At 39.0% G+C, this 21,970-nt stretch overlaps 1 protein-coding gene across 4 annotated transcripts in view; it reads left to right on the top strand.

Annotated features, from left to right (window-relative positions):
- Positions 1 to 19,938, top strand: part of GPATCH2L (G-patch domain containing 2 like) — a 39,575-nt gene extending 19,637 nt beyond the window's left edge. For 2 of the 4 annotated variants that reach the window (XM_084208816.1, XM_084208815.1), the window contains exons 9-10: positions 5,644 to 5,735; positions 10,790 to 19,938. In XM_084208816.1, coding sequence (XP_084064942.1) covers positions 5,644 to 5,735; positions 10,790 to 10,962 — 265 coding nt within the window. In that variant the 3' untranslated portion in view covers positions 10,963 to 19,938. Of the gene's footprint in view, positions 1 to 597; positions 702 to 5,643; positions 5,736 to 7,809; positions 7,986 to 10,789 lie in introns of those variants that run through there. The other 2 variants (XM_084208817.1, XM_084208818.1) reach the window with 2 other exon arrangements.
- The last annotated feature ends 2,032 nt before the right edge of the window (positions 19,939 to 21,970 follow it).

Raw genomic sequence — 21,970 nt, 5'->3', positions numbered from 1 at the left:
AACAGCAGCTATCAACCTAGTGTCACATGCAGTCGACTGGGGCCTAATATTCCCATTTTGATGAATCCTAATTCTCTGGAGTGAAAAATAAATTCCCCTTGGCTTCAGATTTTTTTTTTTTTACTTGCTATTTCAAATCTGTGTAGTCAGCAGATCTGGCAAACAGTAGGAGTCCTTCTGGCACAGTTACAGTGTGATTCAGTGTGAAAATGGGGAATATAATATATGGGATCACATCTCAGCTTAGAGTGCGTACATGGAAAACAAAAAGAAAATGCATTCACTTGCATTTGCCACATGCAGACTTTTAGGAATCAAATTGCCACATCATTATAATGCTTACTTGGGGAACAGACTGCTGCTGTTGAAATTCTATGAGATTTGGATGATTGAAGAAGTGAGGAGACCTATTAGAGATTTTGGAATCTGAAAATGTGCTCTAGAAGCCTTCTCAAGAGGCTCTGCAGGGTGTAGGAGACTGCTGTGCATCAGGAATATCTACTCTGGGATGTGATAGCAAGAACCACTTGTGCGTGTGGGAGCTTTGCATGCAGATAGGATGAGCAACTTGTATTGATTTACACATGTTATGTGCAGATTAGACTGGTGCCCAGCTGGCTCTGTAGTCAAAGAGGAGGAAGAATTCTGCTTTTACTATTAATTTTGTGAAGCCACCATCAACAGCCTCAGGTAACACCTCAGGGCTTAGAGAAAGAGCCTTTCATTTGGCTTGTGTTTGCTGTGAATAAAGCATCACAACAGCAACAGCTGGGTTGTGTGGAGTTTTAGTAGCAATATCTTTGTTAAAAGGCAGTGTCTATCACCATTCACTTTAACATGAGGATAATAACCCCTTTTTTTTCTAGTAGTAGACTAATGACTGCCTCTCACTATATAATCCACATGCCTTGCTTCTTCTGAGGACAGGGTTAGAATAAAGAGTGCAAGCAGACAAGCTGGATGATGTGAGATGACAGCAAGAGGCATACACCCACAAGTGTGCAGTGTACCTCCTGCCTCCAAGAAGGCCACAGGTTGTCACATTTAGCTCTGTATGGCCTTTTTAGAGACCTTTGTTGCAAGATTGAGCTGGTTTTTACCCTGAATTTTAAAAGAGTGGACTTCATGCTACAATTTAGATTTCACAAATAGTGATATTCTCAGGGTCCTGATGCTATCCATTAAGATTCTTTGTGGACAGGTGTTCTGCTTGTGCTCTGTATTGTCTCCCACAGATTACATTGCCAATCCTAATTTTCTGTTGAAATACTGTGGTAGATGTGAAATAGGGGCAATCTCCAGTGCACGGTCATCTCAAACTGCAGAAGTGAGATGAGAGTCTTGTGTATGTAAGCACTGATCATTAAAAATCATGTAAATAAAGTCATAGAATAAATATGTGGAAAAGAAATGAAAGGAAGCATTACTTCTGACACATTAGAGACTACCATGAATTTAATCTTTCTGCATAACAAAGCCTGTTTTTTCTCCAGCATGACCTGCATGCAGATCTGGGTACCATAAGTACTATGTTAAAAACAAAAGACAAAAAATATTTCCTGAATAATTCCTTTAGTTTGTCATTACAAAAAATATTATCACTGTCAAAAAGACACTATGGACTTTTCATATTGTTGAAAGCCATTTTTCCTATATATGTGTAATTTTTCATTCACTAACTCCTGGCAGTGACTGCTGTGTGAGTTGAATATTTTGCAGGCAACAAAACAGCCACATTTTTGATCCTGATTTGTTTCTCTAAGTGTGTTCTACTTTTTCTCTTCCAGGGTTAGAGTTTCTGTTATCTTTAGATTGGAAACTATGTTGTCATGTTAGTCTCTAGTCACCTGGCAGATCCACCTATGACTAAGCACTGCAACTTTGTTTTTTTCTTAAAATAAACCTGTCATAGGCCAAAAGAAACCAGGGAATTATTTTCTCATTACTGTTCATGCAAAATTGAAGAAAGCATGGAGGCCTAGCAGAAGAGATTGAAGGCTGGTAAGGACAGTGTAAGTCTATTCTACTTTGTAAGTTTAGGCCCAGATCTTTCATCTCACAAAGTTCTGGTCTCAAACTTCTTTGCAGAAGGCTGTGACAATGCACAAATATGCATTTTCTGTCAGCCTTTCCTGTTCTAGTCTACTTCAGAGTAATTTATTAACTGTTCAGAAGAGTTGTTAAAATTCAGCTTTGGAAGGAGAACTAATTCATCATTGCAACTTGTGATATTTTCATGTCTTATAATTCAGCCTATCACAGCTATGTTGGGTGCTGTGCATATCCATGACTGGTGTTTGTAGGAGTCCATAGGAATCTGCTGTTAAACTGGGACTCATGAATTCTATTATTTCTCTGATGTAGACCTTCATACCAGCTAGTGATTAGAAATTTACATTGAAAAGTGTGCTATCTAACAAAAATCTCCATATTTCATAAGTTATACCTCAGACATCCTTTCTGTCCAGGCCTTAATGAGGACTATCATCTCTGAATGCAGTCTTCTGCTCTTCTCTCTCCCAAGGTACTTACCACCTAGGGATTCCCTGCAGATTTGTGGCGCCTGTAAAGTGCACCAGCCACTTGAAGTGACACTTTTACCACTGGGTCAGTCAGAGCCAGTGAATAATCAATAGGTTCCTGATTTACTAACTGAAGTGTGGGTGATCAGTTAGTGATAAACCTGAAAGAAAAACATGTTACAGAGACAATTTATGACCTCTGAGCCTTTGTATCTTACTATATACAGCTGCTAGGTAGAGCATTCCTGCTAGTAGTCTTCAACTGAAGTATGATTTGCCTTTACTTGCACTACAAGAAGGGATTTTGAGATCCTTCTGTTTTAATTTTTCTTTTTTTTCCCCTTGTATGATCATCAGGTAAGAGTAGATGTTCGAGTATGTAGCTGAGAGCCCAGAGCTTTTATGCAAAATCTAGCTGTAACATTTGTGAGCTGGGAAAAATTCCATAAAGTCTCTTGGAAATGATAGTACATACTTCCTTCCTAGTCCATAGTGCTCCACCTAGGATCAACTGGCTAATGTTGGTGTAAGTTCATAAAATTAAAAAGGGAACATTTAAAAATTATTTTTGTTGTTACATTATTTAAAATTAATTGGATTATTATATACAATTATATAATAGTCTTGCAGTTAGTAGTCTAATACTGTGTCACTGATGCAAAATAAAAAATGAATCTTTTCTTCAGGCTATGTGTGTTTAGATGTTTCAGAATACATGGTTAAAGCTGTGTTAAAACACTGTATAGCCACTATTATAGTCATGTACAAAAGCGGTTTTTAGCATTCACAAAGTTACTTAGAGGTGAGTCACTTTGGTGTACAAACATGAGATCTGAATGTCCATTCTGTAGGTGTGCCACTATTTTTGAAAGCTTTTTTACCTCCAGGGATGGTTTCTCTAACCACCTCCCTGGGCAGCTCATTCCAATGTTTGACAACCCTTTCCTTGAAGAAAGTCCTCCTGACTTTCTTGAACCTCCCCTGTTGCAGCGTGGGACTTTGTCTTCTTATTCTGCCAGTTGACTGGGAGAAGGGATTGACCCCTACCTGGCTATATCCTCCTTTTAGGTAGTTGTAGAGAGCAATGTGATCTTCCCTGAGCTGTCTTTTCTCCAGGCTAAACAACCCCAGCTTCCTCAGCTGCTCCTCACAGGGCTTGTGCTCTGGACCCTTCCCCAGCTCCATTGCCCTTCTCTGGACACGCTCCAGCACCTCAGTGTCCTTTGTAGCGAGGGGCCCAGAACTGAGCATAAGACTTGAGGTGTGACCTCACCAAGTACAGGGGAATGACCCTTCCCAGGTTCAACTGGCCACAATATTCTTGATCCAAGCCAGGCTGCCGCTGGCCTTGGCCACCTGGGCACACACTGGCTCATGTTCAGGCCCTTTTCCTCTGGGCCATTTTCCAGGCACCCTTCCCCCATCCTGCAGCAGTGAATGGGGTTGTGGCCAAAATGAAGGACCCAGCACTTGGCCTTGGTGAGTTTACTGAGAGTATGCTCCATGCCCTCAGGAGACTTTGTCTGCTTGTATTAATATGTGCTCCCACATTTGAATAACTGGCTGTCTGTGAAACGTACCACTGTTTTAAAATTTTTGAAGCTGTTCTTCAGTGTCAGATTTAGAGGACAGATCTTACAGACTTCTTGTAGAACTTTTGAATTTTAGTTGAGAAGATGGAACAGTAGGTATTTTCTTTTTTTTTTTGTGGTTGCACTTTTTTTTTTGGGTAAATAGATAGACCCAGCAGCATTCAAACAATTTACAGACTGGACTAGTATAGGAATTTCTTTGTGGTCCCTGCACTGTTCTGTGTGGAGGCAAAAGAAAAATTTGGTTTTGCATAAATACAGCATCTCAAATTACACATATGAAATATGTGGGTTTGGTTTTTTTAATAGATTTTTTGTCATTAAAATAAAAACCCATTAAATTTTCCTTTTTTTATATTTCAAAGGCTTTAGTAGGTGATAACAGTGTTTGCTAAACTTTCAGGTTTTTTTTTAAAGTCAAAGTAACAAGCTTTGAAGACACTGAAGCTTTTCAGCACTTAATCATCAAAACTTGTAGGGTTACAAATTTTGCATCATGTAAGTTCCTCACAGTCTTTACCTGATTTTATTTGCACTGTAGTTCTGCATTTTGCACATCAGATCTCATGATAAGAGTGGCCAAGGAACTTGTCAAAGGAAGTCTGTTACATTGGACAAAGAAGGGATTTGAACCCAATGTCATTGCTAAATTATGCCTTTATATCCATTATGAATGGTATTTGAGGACGTTCTCTAGTCTGCTGCAAAGACTGTTATTTCTGAGTTAAACTTCTCTGCTTCCTACAGGTACATGACTTGGAGGAGTTCTCAGCTCAAATCAGTTCCAACAATACAGATTTCTTCTTAATTGGCAAATGGCTACTTCTTAATTGGCAAATGATTAAACTGAAACGGCCATCTGTAGGCTTCAGACTTAACAGTTGATATTAACAGGACAGATGAAGCCTTTCAGCCAGTTTAGAGGTGCAACAAGGCTGCCATAAGTCAGATTCAGCTGTTTGCACAGCACTTTAATAAGGAAATAATGATTTTAAAAACACATGAGACAGCTTTGCATTCCTAACTTTATGAACTTATTACTGTAATGGAAGCAAGATACGTGGACATTTGGCATTATAGGTACATTCTAAGATGACTCTACAGTACCAAATAGATTGAAAAATAATTTTGGACTAAGGAGCAAATATCACACAGTTTACATAAAGAACAATCTTGCAGACATTTGTTATTCTTCCATAGAAGTAATGGTAGGACACGGCATATCACTTCTGATTACATCTTTATGTATGCAAGGAGTTAGTTTGGAATTAATACAAAACCAGAAGGTTAAAGGTTTTAATTGCTAAGAAATAATTATTCTTCTGAGCAGTTTATGTGTGAGCTCTTAAAGGAAATGGGAGCATAATTTATATTGACAAAGAATGTGAACAAAACTCCCTGAGAAACTTTTGGGTTGTGCTGCTTACTAGTTAAGAAGCTGATGGGAAGGTAGGAGCTGGAGATGACTGGTCAGTCTTACAGAAATGTGATATTGGAACTGAGTTTAATTTGTTTTGTTTTCTCCATAGGCAAGCAAATGTCCACCTGGGACCACCATGTTCAAGGGACATCAAGAGGAAACGAAAGCCAGCTGCAGCCTCCATGTCTAGCCCAACATCAGGTAACCAGCATTTTTATAGTCATGCCCCTTCTGAACAAAGCGCCAAGGCAAGGTAGCGTTACTTTGGTTTGAAGCTAATCAAACCTGTGAGAGGGCATTTCGAGTTTTTTGCATAGCATCAAAACCTGCCTAGTAAACAATTTTTCGGCAATGTAGCAGTGTTAAGTTAATATAATTTGCAGTGCTTCACCTTACTGTGAATAGTAATCTGCTTCTTCATAAGGTGTTATTTCCACTGTCCTAAATTATGCAGTTCATGATAATAGGCAGTTGATCAGTATGCACATAGTGTTCCTTCAGTATTGGGCAGACATTAGCTGGTGGCTCTGATGCCCTTTATCAGGGATTTTGTAGACACTTTCACAGGAGCAAAAATCTGGCAATTTTTGTGTAATCATTGGGGTGAAACCACTTACTCCTTGGATGTTGTCTTATTCTTTTAGATGAAAATAGTTTTTTCTTGTTATGGGGATGTAGTCATCAAAATGCTGGTTCACGTGGCAGATTTCTGAAAAGTCATTGATTAGTCATCAGAATATGAAAAAGCTTTAATCTGGTGAACATGGTGGGTTTTAGCATGGTTCTTTCTGTCCTTTCACCTTACCCTATCTTGTGACTATCCACTGATACACGTTCTTCCAACTAGTTTATTAATAACTCTTGCAATCCAGTAACAAGGTAGTGGGTAAGATGATGGAAGAAATAGAGATGTAAAAATAGTGGGGAAGACCAAATAAACTGATGATTAATAGGAGGAACTTTGTGTTTCTTCTTTGGGCTGGTGGATGGACAGAATAATGAAGTAGGGAAGAAAGCTGAGCTTTCTCTCCAGGCCACTGATCTGGATTGCAAACTGTTGGAAAGGTTCCGTACTAAAAAAAAAGAAGAGAAAAGAATATTAATAATCTGTTGTTCAGCAAAAGTCTCACCTATTACTGATTATTTATTTAGGTTATTCTTTCCTGGCTTTTGAGTATTCCATTTTGAGATATTTGAACATCTTTAGTAAAAGGGATAGTATCTGAAACCACAGAATCTTAGCACTGAAATGCTAGATTTTCTTGGTATGAGTGCTAATGTCTCACTGTCCACTGTCACCTGTCCATTTATTTATTATTCAGAATGTATTATGTATTGCATTGCTCGTCACTTTCTATAAGGAGAGCTTCTGTTTCCATGCCTACATGTTTCAAAGTACTATTTAAGTTGTACTTACCTGATTAGGCAAATTGTATAGTGAACGCTTTTACAAGAGTTGAGAGTGCATCTGGAGTGGAACTTAGCTCTGGAAATAGCACAGGAGTTTGGAAAGCTTTCTTACTGTGGATGAGGGAGAGAGGGTTGTTATTTATTACAAAATAAGGAAAAAGTGTAGTTAGTAGAGTATAGGCAGCAGGCTTAGGCTGATCATCAAGAGACAAGGTCTGCAAAGTCTTTAATGGTCAGAAATGGTTAAGATCTCTTCCCGAGATCCTGTTTAGAAATATTCTCAGCCAAGTGAACACCTCTGGGCAGGGTTTGCTGCAATACTGACTTGTAGAAAGAAATTTTTATGATTGGGTGACTGAAATTGTGTCCTAAACGATGTTCTACTACAGATTGCCAATTACAGCTGAAGCACAACCTGGATGCATAACTTTGAAACTTCTGGAATCTGCTGTTATTTCTGTCAAAGGAGATTTTGTTATGGAATTACTAATGCCTAAAAATATACATAGTATTATTCTGTAATAAGATTTTATTATTCTGTAATAAGCATTCATTGGGCACTCTTACATTTGTTGGATATCGATGAGATAAAGATTTTTCTTTCTTGCCATGCATCTACTCACCCCCGTATAAATGCCATATACTGGGGTTCACATGAGGAGTGCCTGAGGAGTCATGGCAGTCTCATTTTTTTTCACTTCTGAGGCTTTTTATGTTTGTGGTATTTTACTTCTGCAAAAGGTGGAGCGCAGGTAAATCAGAATACAGGCCTGTGCCTGTCATGCAGACACAGAGTGCTGGATTTCTTCACCTTTAAATAGCTCCTTCACTGAGTCCAACTGCTCTCGTCTCACTTGTTGACCAGGTCCTGCTTCAGTGATCTCCTTTTTTGCAACCTGAGTGCCCCGTGGAGGTGAAGGACACAGCCTGAGCTGGCTTCATCAGTCAGCAGAACAAATGGGCTTGCTCTGCCGAACATCGGGCCATCTCGGATTCCACCTCTTTTATAGAGATGAGTGATGAAGAGGGGCTCGTTCCGCTTTGCCGCTGTATTAATACACATCAGGGGCCAGCTCCCGGCACTAAATCACGCTACTGCATACATCTGTTATCGGACTCCTCACCAGTGTGATGAACAAGACTGCAGATAGAGGCTTCCTCGTGTCATTCTTTATAGGATTTTCCTAAAAGAATAAATAGCTCAAATCTCTGCCAACACTATCCCCTGTCATTGTGATGAATTTAGCTTCTTTCTTAAACATGCAGCTACAAATCTTCCCCTGTCGCCTCACCCCCCCACCATCCACAGAAAGTTTTGAGTTGAATTTGGCTGAAATCAGAAGATGCTAATAAAAGGCAGATGAGGTGTGCGTGCTGTTTCCCTCCTCAGTGCAGGAATGAGAAAAGGCAGATAGAGATAATATTTATTTGGGAATCAAGCAACTAAATTTATTCCATGTCTTCTCACATATTTTCAAGACTGTGAGTATTTATGAGTTCTGGTAAAGTATCTTTTCCCAGAGACCCTTGCATGAACATCAAAAAACTGCATTATTGTAGAAGTGCCTTGGGTCTCTATTGTATTGCTATAGTATTAAAGTTCTGGTATTAATCCTGCTCTTTGAGGCTAACTGCTCGCCTAAATACCATAACTGAGCTGTTGAGAACAACAAAAAGTGGGTAGAAAATTCAGAATTAATTTGCACTCTAAGAAATGACTTTTATAAAAATTAAGTTGGGCAAACTTATGCAAATATTCAGAGAGACTGAAAATTAAGGTTTTCCACACTACACAATTGAACAGTGTGAGCCCTTAAGCATGAGGCCTTTACCTGATAAGAACAAAAATCTGGCTGGTGTAGTTTGGCAGTAGAAAAAGGAAATCTGGAGGAAGTTAAGGTTGACTGTACTGGATTAGACCAGAGATTCATCCAACTGAGTGACCAACAGCCAGTGCCTAGGGAGGACTTAGTCTGTGGTGATAAAGGTCCTTTGACCTTTCAGTGATCTGAGATTTGGAAGGCATGGATAAGTGTCCTTATGTTTAGTTGCTTTTCATTGCAGTACAGTAGATTTGGAATAATATCCCCAGTGGCACAGTAGAGCTTGTCTGAGAAATACTGCATAAAGTGTTATTCTCATGGAAGTTATTCTCTGGTTTGAAAGGAGTCTGATGAAGACTGTCATGTCTGTCTTCGTTTCGTCAGAATAGGCCACAAGTACAGATGGTTGTGTCATAAATGGTGAACAACTACCAATCTTTACAGTGATGTTTTTAATGTTTATATGGTTTAATCCTCTATGTATGTATGTAGCAGTGCACATGGTAAGTGGCATCCTAATTAGCTGTTACAGGGAGTCCGGGGTAAAAATCTACATAAATAGATTTTTGTCTGCCTTGGCATGTATTCACACTTAGCTTGTAAAAAAGGTGTCAACAGCCTGTGAAACTGCTTATCAGAGAACAGTCTGATGAGTAATAGCAATTTGGTGAATTTTGCCTCTTCTATTTCTTGCTAATTATTCACTCTTTGCCATACCCAGAAACAAGAAGCCAGTTTCAGTCCTTTTTTCTCTTTTTATGAGGAAAGATGGAGAGCTTGAGTGTGGAGGCTGCTAGCAGGGAGTGCATAGTGTAGTATTGCTGGTGATTGTGAGCTTAAGGATTGACTTAGTTGTTGGGGTTTTTTTTTCACATTTCATATGACCTTCAGATGGAGGAAGATGATGGGCTGGATTTAAAATTGCAAGGTACTTTTGTCAGCTGTGTTGTAGCTGTATGGGAATGACTCACTGTTTTGGATTTACAGAAGTAGCATTGTTGGGGTTCCAGATGTGCTGAATGTGGAACCTCAAGCATTGAACGGACTTTTTATTTAAACTTCAAAGCAATCTGTCCTCTGGTTGAGGCTTGCTGTGGCCTCTTTATCCTTCATCCACTACAGAGCAGCAGATGCAACTTGTAATTAAAACACACAAACAACTATTTTCTGTTGTGAGATTATGATGAAGAAATGTATTTTGTATTGAAGTAGTTACTTGTTTAAAAAATTATGTTTGCTCCTAAGACTTCTATGGCAATTACTCTTCTTTACCCAGCCCTGGTCTGCTTGTGAGGATTGAGTGATTCAGGATACTGAGAACTGGAGTAAACTCTCATATCTCTAGGTTTTTGGCAATCCTTCTGGAAATTTGGGGGACTCTTGGGTTGAGCTATGGATCTGCAAATCTCTCTGGCTAATTATAGCCTGTCCCATTTTAAAGCAGTGATTGTATTGAGAAAATGAGAAATGATTTCAACCTAGTTTGGCAAGTAGTTTCTTGTCACAATATGCTGATTTACCATTTTGGATATATGTGTAGGTTCATGGTACTGCCCTTACTGGGTGAAGAGAGGTATGTTTTCCTCTTTAGATGGGCTTAGCAACCTGAAATTTGCCACACCTTCAGAGACTTTGAAAGTCTCAAGTAGAGAGTTAATTGAGTCTTTGCAAGGAGTCCAAGTTATTTTAAGATGAATGATTGTGAATTGGTTCACTTTAAATATGGGAGAGCTAAAACTTTCAATTTTCAACAGGAACTCTGACTAAGGGAACTAGTTGGTGGACTGGGAACTTAGAGTTTTGAATGTGTGAATCGTTAGAGCAAAATTATTAATGCTATCAAGAACCTCTATTTCAGAGGAATTTGGATGAATAACTTTTAGAAATTCAATAAATAATATCCTCATAAATGAAATTATATATATGAGGGGTTTGCCATGAAGTTAGTTGTTCTAACATTTTTTTATTGCCCTTTCTTACTGTCTTCCTCTGTTCCCTCTTTCCTGCAATTTTATATTCCAGCAACTTTATCTGTCCACATGGATGCAGCAGAATCAGAGGTACCAGCAACACCATCCTTGAGATCCCAGAACTCTGAGTGGACTGGGAAAATGCCAGCAGCTGAGAAATCTACTATTGTTGCCTCCAGTAACTTTTTTAAAATGCCACCAGAGAAGAGCCCTGGATACAGCTAAAAGGAAGCATTGCAACTGTAAAGGCTTGCTCGATTTTGGAAGTGTTTGATTCTGGTGTTTGTCTGCACCAAACATCTTGTTTGGCAGTAGTGCTATCTTCAGTATTGGTGCGTGATGCGTGCCATCATCCAGGCTGGTCTGTGTGCCTCACACACCTAAATCATGTTTGTGAATCTGTGTTTAAGAAAAGGTAATCAGTGTTGGGACTGCAATGGCTTTTAGAAGTTTTCCTGCTATCACTGTATTTATTATGAATTCATCTCTTTCCCTGATTCCCACTCCTATGTAATGGGTCATGTACAGGTTTTCTTTTGGGTTTTCAGATCCTTATTCACCCTCTGGACATGTTGCTTGTTTGTGTATTTGGCATTTTCAGGGTGAAAGTCTCGCTGCCATTCAGGGAGGTAGGAGTCTCCCTCTGCTCGCTTCCAGACCAGAAGGATTTCTTGGCTGGGGAATGAGGAGGGAACACTAACACATTGAAACATGGAACCTGGATCCTGTATAAGCAGAATGTTTTCTGGCCATGTGCTAACAGACTCAAATCATGTTGCTTCTGGCAAAGCAAATATGGTGCTTGTCTGTGTAGAAATTGCCATTATCCCACTAGCAGCATTGTCTATTTGACCTTTTCCTTCCCTCTTGTTCTGAATATCTTCAGTCTTTATTGTGTATTGCATGTTCATTCCTAAACCTCCTAGTGGATAAGGATTTGGGAGAACTACTTGGACATAAATGTGCAAGCTGGTGTCCTGGATAGAAACCCAGAGCCTTGAATATTGTTGCAGTGTGGTAGAAGAGTATACAAAACATCCATATCTCAGTGTATAACATAAAAAATGGCTGTTAGTGTATCTAAAGGATGCTTGTTTAAGTTAACATGACATTGAACAAAAAAGCCATTTAAAGTGTCACCTGAGTTCAGAGCATTATAAGTATAGATCAGACTCCTTCTCATGCTTCCTCTTCCTTCAAAAGTGTTTTCTGCTATACCTACTGGAGGTGTCTCCACCTGCTGATGATTGCACATTGCACTGCAGTGTACACTAAAGAGATTCTCTTCATAGAACTTCCACTTGGTCTGGGTCTGCTGTTACCTTCTGTGTTGCAGAATATATGGGCAGGGATTTCTTCCCTCTCTATAATAACTCTGGAGCTTATCTTGGACTATGTTTTCAGAATATATATATATATATTTCTATAGCATGTGCCAAGAAACAGGTGGCCTCACAGCTTCTTAAGTCCTTCAAGTCCTATTTGTATGAATAGAACTTTTTGCTTTCCTGATGTGGAGCTTTCTGACAGGACTGTTTAAACTTGTAAAATCTCTTTTGATTGTGGCAGTGCATCTAGCACTCTTAAGCAGACGGCAAAATTTGCGTGATTTTACTGATTTTGCAGTGTTCTGTTCTCTTATGAATCAAATGACTGAGGGACAGATTTGATTGGGGGAATATGAAGCAGTGATTTATATTAGCTGTGTATTAAAATGGGAAATGGTCATAATATACACAAAACAAACTGAATGACTGTAAATCATGATTGACAGATATAGCTAGTTATACTACATGCACACTGTGTCTGATCCCCTAATACCTACTTATTTTTGGGGAGACATCCAAATTGGATTTATATTTTGCAGCACAAGCAAACTGTCAGATCTGTCACTATAAATCCTTCTCAAAACTTTTTTCTCTGTTTTTTTTAATTTGGGTGGTACATTTTAGAAGCCATTAGAATGGGGAAACACTTTTTACCTTAATGAAGGAATACAGAAGTCTGTGTGGATTACAGGACAAGCTGTAACAGGTTTTAAAGGAAGAAGTGTTCCTGTTTTAAAGTTGTCATGGCTTTGTATTATTTGTAGCTATTTTGAACAATGATGCTTAAGGGGTAACACAGGAAGTTTCAGCACTGGAGGGCCTGTAATCTAAAACATCTGAAGAGAAGGTAAACCTGAGGAGTAGTAGCTTGACTATCTAGTACTCATGAATATAGTGAATGGGAAAGGTGATAATCTTCTCCTGACAACTTGCAGATAAAATTTAGGATTTGAAGCCTTGTAATGTAAACTGCATGCTGCTCTAATGATAATGAGTGGTTCCCTGAAAGAGCATTTGTGAAATTGGCTGGTTTTGATCTCATGAAGCATCCTCCTCAACCTCTCTTAGTTTGAATCTGTTCAAGGGATTTACTCAGATTACTGACCATTCAGCTTTATGCAATAAATACAATTTATTTTATTTACATACAATTTTAGCCATTGTATTCCATTTTAAAAATCAATTGTGATATATCTTGCTATATTCTGAGTATTCTTGAGTATTGTCCAAATAGTGTTTTTTCTCTTCTGTGATGTCAGGATGCTTTAAAAGATTTTTCAAGAAAAGTGTTAGGGAATCAAGAGCCTTCATCTCATTGTGGTGGTGGAGGGGTGGGTTGCAATGCTTCATGTGATTGTTCTCTGGGTGCAGGGAAAGATAATTTATCATATTTTCCTATTGAGGTCAGTAGCAGTGTTATCTGGTTAAGCCCTCACTTAAGTTGTAAGCTCCTAGGAGGTATTTCTTGCCTTTAAAGGCAGATTGTACCTGTGGCAGTACTGAAGAGCAACTGTGGCAGTGTCTTGACAAGCCATACTTCCTGCCATGGCAACTTTCTGGAAGTTCCAGGAGACTCCAATTACTGCAGCTGCCTTGTCTTTTCTATTTCTAGGTTAGAATCCATTTACAAATCAGTCCAATTCGCACCAAATTTGATTCTCCTGAGTGGTAGGCAACCTAAATGGATCATGTATCTTGTTACTCTAGGGTATTTATCAAAATATATCCTCAGACTTCAGTAACTTGATAGAAATTTTAGTATCTACAACATTCTTAGATGAATAAAATAATTCCATTGTTTTGCCTCTTTTTTTAATCTAAGGCATATTTCTTAGAACTCCCTCTGCTCACACAGTACTCAGTGTGAAGGATACTGCTTCCCATGTGGATTACTTGAGTAGAAAGGAGTAATAATATGCCTTGATTTAATAGCTGTGCTTCTGCAAAGATGGTCCAGTATGTGATTACTGCTTCAAAGATACGCAGCTCACTCATATTCCACTTTTTTACTCGGCCAACTAGGAAAGATCCCCTCCTAAACCTGTTATTTATTAATAAAGAAGGACTTTTGAGAGATATGATGGTAGGTGATTGCCTTTGCCACAGGATCATGAAATGGGTAATTTTAAAATTTTTGATGTAACGAGGAAAATGGTCAGCAAGGTTCCTACCCTGAATTTCAGTGAGCTAGTTACTAGTGTGCTGTTCCTTGAGTCTGATCAGTTTTTAGGAATCACCTTTTAAAAGCACAAGAGCAGGTGATCTCTCTGTGTTGAAAGTCAGATAAGCCATGCAGAAGACCAGCTTAACAGGGAACTCCTCTTGAATCTCAGGAAGGGAAAGAGATTCTATGATCTCTGGAAGCAAGGTCAAACTTCACAGAAGAATTGCAGAGCTGAAGTTCACATATGCAGGGAGAAGATATGAAAGACCAAAACTTAATTAGAGTTGAAACTGGCCAGAACTGTTGTGTCAGACAAGCAAGGCTTTTTGAAGTACATAAATAGCGAGAGGAGGTCTAAGGAAAACATTGGGCTGATATTTGTTGTAAATAATCACCTGACAAATTGGAGTGAAGGAAAAGTGGAGGCATTCAGTACTTTTTTTTGCCTTGGTCTCATTATAATACTGACAGACCTTGGGCTGATCTGTCTTCTGATTTGGAGGATTGTTCCTGTGGGAATAGTGACTTTGTTTGTGTACATGGAGATTGTAAGGGACCAGTTGAATGTTTGTAAGTCTATGAGGCCAGGTGGGATTCATCCCAGAGTACTGAAGGAGCTAGTGGTTGCTGTAGCATGACCTCTCTCAGTCCCTGACGATGGTTTTGGGAGTCTGGGAAAGGTCAGTCCTCATTAAAATCTACTCAGCATTATTCTAGTTTACAAGAAAGGCTTGAGGTGAGACCCAAAAAACACTGACCTACTAGTCTAGCCCCAGTACCTGGAAAAATTGTAGAGATCATACTGGTGCTACTGAAAGGCATTTAAAGTCCTTTAAATCAAAGAATCATAGAATATCCTGAGTTGGAAGGGACCCACAGGCATCATCAAGTCCAACCAAACAGGTCCAGTGGGTGATGTGGTGGTTGATGCTGAAGGTGATGATATCTATGCCTTCTTGTCTCTGGGTACCTCATGCAGTTGCAACAGATTTTCAAAGTGGCAGTGACCAGTCTCAAAATGACATACTTCTGTGTATAGAGAGAAGGTGGACATTCAGTGAAAGAGAAATCAAAAGCTGAGAGAAGTATGTTTCCTTGTTGTTCTTTGCACATTTCTGGTAGTTCCAGTGAGCTCTAGTCAGGATTAATGCCCAGTTTGGTAAGCACTGGAGAAGACTGAATTAAAAGAATGTAATTTTTGTTGTGGTGGATTTATGATTTTAAGGTACAGTAACAAGTGTAGAAAGCAGCAAAACAAGAGCTGGAGAGAAACTTGTTAGAGGCTGGGAGTAGTGCTTCTGAATGATAGATTAGCTTTGTGATTGTGGTATGCAGAGGTGTGTCTTGCCAGCATCATTCTTGAATAATGACATTGAGTAGGTTAGTGCTGTCCTTCAAGCTGTAGGTGCTCTTGCTGTTATTTTGTGGATGTTGCGGAGACCTGCTTAGTGGGCAGAGGATGAGACGGGAAATTGTAGGAAGGGCAACATGAAGCATGATGGAGTGCCTCTTTTATTGTAACCCCTTCTGTACTGAAGAAGGAAGATGCTACAAAAAACAATATGTGTGCCTGGGTATTGAAGAGCAATTATGTGAAGTGGATAAGAACTTTGATTTGTTGTCTTGAGGAACAGTTTGTAACCAGATAATTTTTCAGTAAAGCAAAAGTGAAGGATGCTACATTTGTTCAGAAAATGTATTTTAATGGTCTGCTAGGAGACTATCAAAGGAAGATGAACCTATGTTCTCATTGTGATGCTTCATTTCTGTGTCTTTGTTTCCTGTTTTCTGTTCTAGTTTGTGTTTTGTGATTGCGACATCCTTTTGTACCATCAAGTGGAGGAAAAATACTTTACAGTAATGCTTCTTAAGGCATGCAGCATAAGGGGACACTTGCTATACAGGAGGTAAAAGATTATCTTAGGCCATTAACTTTACCCAGTACAAGGCTTGAACTCAGCACAGAGGACATAATGGCTTAATTATACCAAAGTATCTCTTTCTAAGAGAGAGAGTAGTGCCACAGGCGAGTGCCACAGTGCCACAGGCAGGGCAACTAAACTGGCAGCAGTATCTGGAGACCCACATGTGGCTGGGCCTCAGTCACTTGACATCTAATACAGATTTATATTGTAGAGACAGAATGAACTTTCACCATTGTTCTCAACTTTAATGTGGTGAGAATGCCTTCCCATGCAAACACAGCTGTCGCTGTGAGTCCAGCGAGCTGAAAAGATATGCTCACTGGCATAGTATGTAAAGAGAATTCTTGTACCAGCTTAAAGAATTGGTAAAACTGGAAAATGGACTGATACAGCCTGTTATATCAGGGAAAGATTCAAAATATGTATACTTGCAGACAATAATCAAGAAAAGTATTGCTGAACTCTGTGTGTTATGAGCTAGAGTATTCAGTGTCTTGAAGCAGAGATGCCAGTATTAGGATGATCAGGGTTTTGCAAAGCTGCCCTCTTGTCCTTGTAAACTCTGAAGGAAATGGGATGAACAGCATGAAAAATGCTGTACTGTGTCAGACCAAAGGTCTGCTTGTCTTGGTAGTCTGTCTCTCACAGTGACCTGGTTTGCCTACCCGGGGAGTAGTGTAAAGATAAAGCAGTAATATAGTGATACTTTTTTTTTAGTGTTCTCTTAGCCCAGTGTCCTGCCTCAAAAAAGATGTACAAATTTTCTTTGAGGCTGGAGAAAACGTTTTTGAATTTTTGGTTATAGTATTTATCCTGCAATGGGATCTAAATATATTTTTACAAGGACACATCCTGATGGTGAAAACATCAAGTAGGGATTAGCATTTCTTTGTTTGTAGTCAGTTTTCTTATTAATTACTGTCTTTATAAGTAAATAGCATCTTCTCTTGGAATAGTTTTTTCCTAATATGAACATCCTGACATTGTTCTTTACCATGGTTTTTTTTCAGCAAGGGTGAAAAGTCTTGTTCTTTCTTTACAATGAGGCTTTTTTGACATGTATTTGTATGCCCAGTCAACAAGTACTATGTAATCCACTAACCCATATAAATAATTTTTCATAAGCTTCATACTTGTCATTTAACCTTTTATTGTGTTCCTGCATGAAAATCCCCAGTATTCCACATCCATATGCATTCAGTTCTAGTGTCTATACTTAAGGTATTCTTCAGAGTTACAGAGTAACTGTTAAGAGTCACTTATGGTACTCCTCATAGAGTGTTCTAATATTGCTATTCGGGCTTCATATACTCATATAGCCAAATATGCTGCTAGTCTTTGCTGCCCAAACACTGCTGTAACACTACCATAGGAGGTGGTATTCAGGCAGTTGAACATAAAGTTCTTTCCACTGCTTTTCAATGTACAAGGTCCTAGAGAGTAAGAATTCCTTTTTTAAATTCAAAAATTTATCTCATTTCCTTTAGCAGTATTATAGTGCAATTTTGTACCAATCATAGTTACAGTTTGCAATACTTAAAAGCTCAGTCTGTTTAGTTTTATCAGAAGAAGATCAAAGGTGTCATGCCCGTGCAGTAGAAAACCCTTTATGGCATTGGAAATTCTAAGTAATAAAGCATCTTGTGTCTTGCAGATGGGTATATAAATGAACTTGGACCTAAAGCCTAGCCTGCCTAGATTGGTGCATGTGAGATTTCATTGCTGGAGGCGTTTCTAAGAGGGCCGTGATCTGAGACTGGTCTGGTCTGACCAGAGTCCTTGGGCACTGCTGAAGTCCTTGAATTTTCCCTCAGGTTTTGACAACACCAGATAGTGAGCCAAAGCTACCATCAGTTGCATTTCAGCTTCCTCCTGCTGTCAGAGAAGGCTCTTCTAGAGACAGCTCACAAAAAAGTCTACTCAAAGTCTGTGAAGAGCTGCCTTTTGCATGTCCCAAATATTTTATGAGATCATAAGATTTAGCTGTTTGATAGGGGTTGGCATCTCGGTTCTTGGGACTCTATTTTAAGGGTAACATGTAAATAAGAAAGATTCCTGCTTGTATTCCTCTGTTTTAAATAAGACGTGTGTTCCCTGAATGAGGCTCTTGCAGAATCTCTGTTCTGATTATAGAAACTGGAAATAAATCAATATATGAAAGAAGTGTTTTATCTGATATAAAGCGAACTGAGTTGAGAGGGGGGGAAGAGAGGTTTCGCTGACATCTGACTAGATTTACAGTATTGGGCTCTCCATTAATCTGCATGCTTCCTTGACCGTTTCCGTAAGTATAAAGTATAAACTGTAATCTGAAGGTCTGTAGGGAGTTACTATGCTTTTCTTGCTTTGAATTGCAAACCTGAGTGAAGGATTTGAGGTAATTTATCATGTCCGTTCTTTGGAGTTTTTTTGTAATGATTTTGTTTCCCAGTTTGTCAGGACATTGTCTCTAGACAAGTGAGATGCTCCCTGTTTGGAATTTGAAACAATTCCAGAGTTTCTTAAATAGCCTTTCATTTCTAAGCCACTGCTTCAGATCTGCCCAGTTCCAAATGGGATGTCTTTTAAATGAGCAGGTCAGTTTCAATTGATAGTTTAATGGATATCAATTCATTTTGCCAACACTTAACATCCTTTTAAGATAGATTGGCATCATTCTTTTTTACCATGATAACATGACTTCAAAGTTCAAATGAACAGAGGACTTCTAATTTTCTTTTGCCTATGCTTGTGTCCCAGTATTAATAGCTATGCATATTTGTGGTAGGAGCAACACAGGAATCCCTTTATCTTAACTGTTCCAATGAATAAACTGTAAAAATTAGATTGCAAGTAGACTAAATGTTTTTAAACAAAAAGATCAAGATCCTTTGGAAATGACTTCAAGTTCTTGACACCATATTGGGAGTAGAGGGTTGTTCAGTTTTTAAAAGTGGTTATTTTCCTCTCTCATCTACAAGCTGCACCTGTGAGAATTGTGAAATGTTCCCTGTGAAATATGCTGATTTTTGTTAGGTAGAAGTAGTTGAAACAAGGAGCAATAGATTGTCTTATGGGAAGGGCTCAGATTTAGCAAACTACTGGTAATGTAAAAATTTCAGATGTCTAAAAATTAGCTGTTTCAGTCTTACACCTACTTGCAATTTTGTAATTTTAAAATTTTGAGTAATGAAGCATTTAATCTGATAATTGGATTAATTTCTATTTAAAAAGCAAAAGCCAAATGGTGCTCTATTACTTGTCCTTAATTTTACATCCCAAGCTGAGAATTTTCTCAGTTCAGTTTGAATAACTGGTGGCAAGTTTGATAACAGGGTTGACTATGATGGTATTTATCAATTTTGATATTTTTCAAACCATGAAACCTTTCTTTGTGCTTCTCCAGCTCATAAAAATCAACTGAAACTACAGATGAATGCAAGTAAAGTTGCTATGTATTAATGGAGAACTTCTCACATATAAATAAAAGGGTATTTCAAATCTGGGGTACAAATTTTGTTCTCTACTGGCATAGAGCAATTTCCCTTTAAGAACAGATACTTAGTTTTTTAATGAAATATAGTATAGGGTTTCAAAGTGGTAAACTACATTAATTTAATTCATTTTTGGTGGGGGAGTGACAGGGAGGTGTCTAAATATGAGAATGTCAGCAGATCTTAGGGGTTGCTGCAATAGGGCAGATGTAGCACACAGAATCTTCAAGACACACTTTAAAAACTGTACTGGAGATTGGAGAATTGTACCTAAAGATTGGAGAAATCTTCCTCTGAGAAGTGTCATCACTCACAGACTGCCTGCAGGTGCAGTGATGGCAGACCAGTGGTTCTGATAAACTAATGCCAGCACTGACACTGATGTTTCCCTTGTAATTTTGACACCAGCTTCCTGAGAGGTTCACCAGTGTTGCCTTAGGGCTCTTCTTCATCCTGCTTCACAAAATAATTTGCAAATGCTTGGACTCACCTAGCCCTCCTCCATGGGGAAACACATGTTCCCATTTTGAGCCAGACACTCCTACTGCTGAATGTTGTGCGGTGAGTGAAAGAAGTCCTGTGTTTTCTTTCTTGGTCGTCCAGTGAACAGCAAGGGGAGCTTTAATGAATCTTTTATCCCTTACTGGTTCTTTCAGATACTGTGGAGACAGGAAGGAGGGAATTACACATGCAGGGTTTGATTTCTGGATGGGGAGAGGGGGCTGTGGAGGTGTGGCTGTTCTGCACTCCAACAACGCAGGAGCTGCCTGGGGAAGGTGACATTTCACTCTTCTCCCAGCACTGAGAGGCTGCATGACTCTAAACCATAGGCTTCATCTGCTTACATATGTATTTAGATATTTAAACAAGAATCTTCTTCAGCACCCCCACCCACCCCTCAAGTAACAAATAAACCAGAAAATTTGTGCTCTGATGACAAAGCTGCAATTTGAGTGGCCCATGTTGCTGTAATCAGTGCCCTTCAGCATGTGTGGTGCAATGCAGTCAGGCACCTGCATGATTTGTTGTTGGGTTTGAGGGTTGTGTGTCTCAGTCTGTCCATCTGCCCCCTTCACACGAGGTTCCTGCCTTAGTGTAGGACAGTTGAGACTCTCTGAATGTACAGCTGCTGGCTTGGATTTTTTTTCTCCCCCTTACTTAGGCTGGCTTCAAACTTTATTTACTGCACAGCATCCGGACTCCACTCTGAAGAGGAAAGATATTTGTTAATATCTTCAGGGTACCTCCTGCTATGACAGCTTAGAATGTTAATGATTTTGTGTGCTGAGCTTTTGGATGTTACTGTCACCCTTATTGCCTAAGTAAAGGAATTTGAGACTGAAGCAAAACCCCTTTTTTTTTTAATGTGAAGGGCCTAAGATGAGATACAGACACTGGCAATTTCCAAGGACTGACTTTGTACCCATTTGTAGGTTCAAATCACATTTCCTGCAAACTTCCTTAGCAGCTATAAGTGCTCAGAGCTTCTGCACATCCAGCCACAATTACTAATGAGGTGAGGAGCACTGTTCTTATTGCTGAAGTCTTTCTGTGGCTTCTCAGCTAAGAGAGAGATGGCAGCAGGCAGGCATCTCTCCAGGGCTGATGGTCAGTTGCTTTTATCATGAGAACCCGGACAGGATCCTGCTTTGTCCTTTCTGTCATTGGGTCTGACTCATTTGTGCTCATCTCCTTCAGTTCTTGCCCTTCACCTCTCTGGAGGCATGCCTTCTATGGCTCTGTATAAAAAGTCTCAAAAATAAACTGTGTAATCATTTGATTTAGCATTATTGTAAAGTGTATGGACCAAGGGACCACTTAGGATGGCAGAAAAGGGATTTCTTTCTTTTTGAGTATTTTTATCTGTAACCAGATATATGTATATCTGTGTGTATATATTTTATTTATTTTTGAGCTAGGACTTGGTATGTATTCACTTTGTAATGGAATTTGCTTATAAAGGTATTTTAATTTCCCTGAATATGTTTTGTCTCTGGAAATACTATGATTCCTGGACTTCAAAGGAATGGAAAGATTAGCCCCAAATGCATAGTATTGTAGAGAATCTGCTGTGAAATAACTTGTCTACTACATCTCAAGAAAGAGCAATAGGTAGGTGAAAACTTGCTATGGAGCAATCATACTTTATATACTTTTACCTGAACATCATAGGATGGCATGAGTTTTGACTCTTGTCTGACAGTGGTATTTCAAGTATTGTCCTCTTGATTATTTTCTCTAAGCTACAGAGTAAAGATTGTCTAGTGAAGTAAAGCTGACTGTTGTTTAACAAATGATAGGCTGCCTTCTAATGCCTTCTAATGCCCAATTCAGCAAAGTTTT

Source organism: Fringilla coelebs (genome assembly GCF_963513975.1).
Source record: "Fringilla coelebs genome assembly, chromosome: 6".
Lineage (NCBI taxonomy): Eukaryota > Metazoa > Chordata > Aves > Passeriformes > Fringillidae > Fringilla > Fringilla coelebs.
This window is presented reverse-complemented; position numbering and strand designations above follow the sequence as displayed.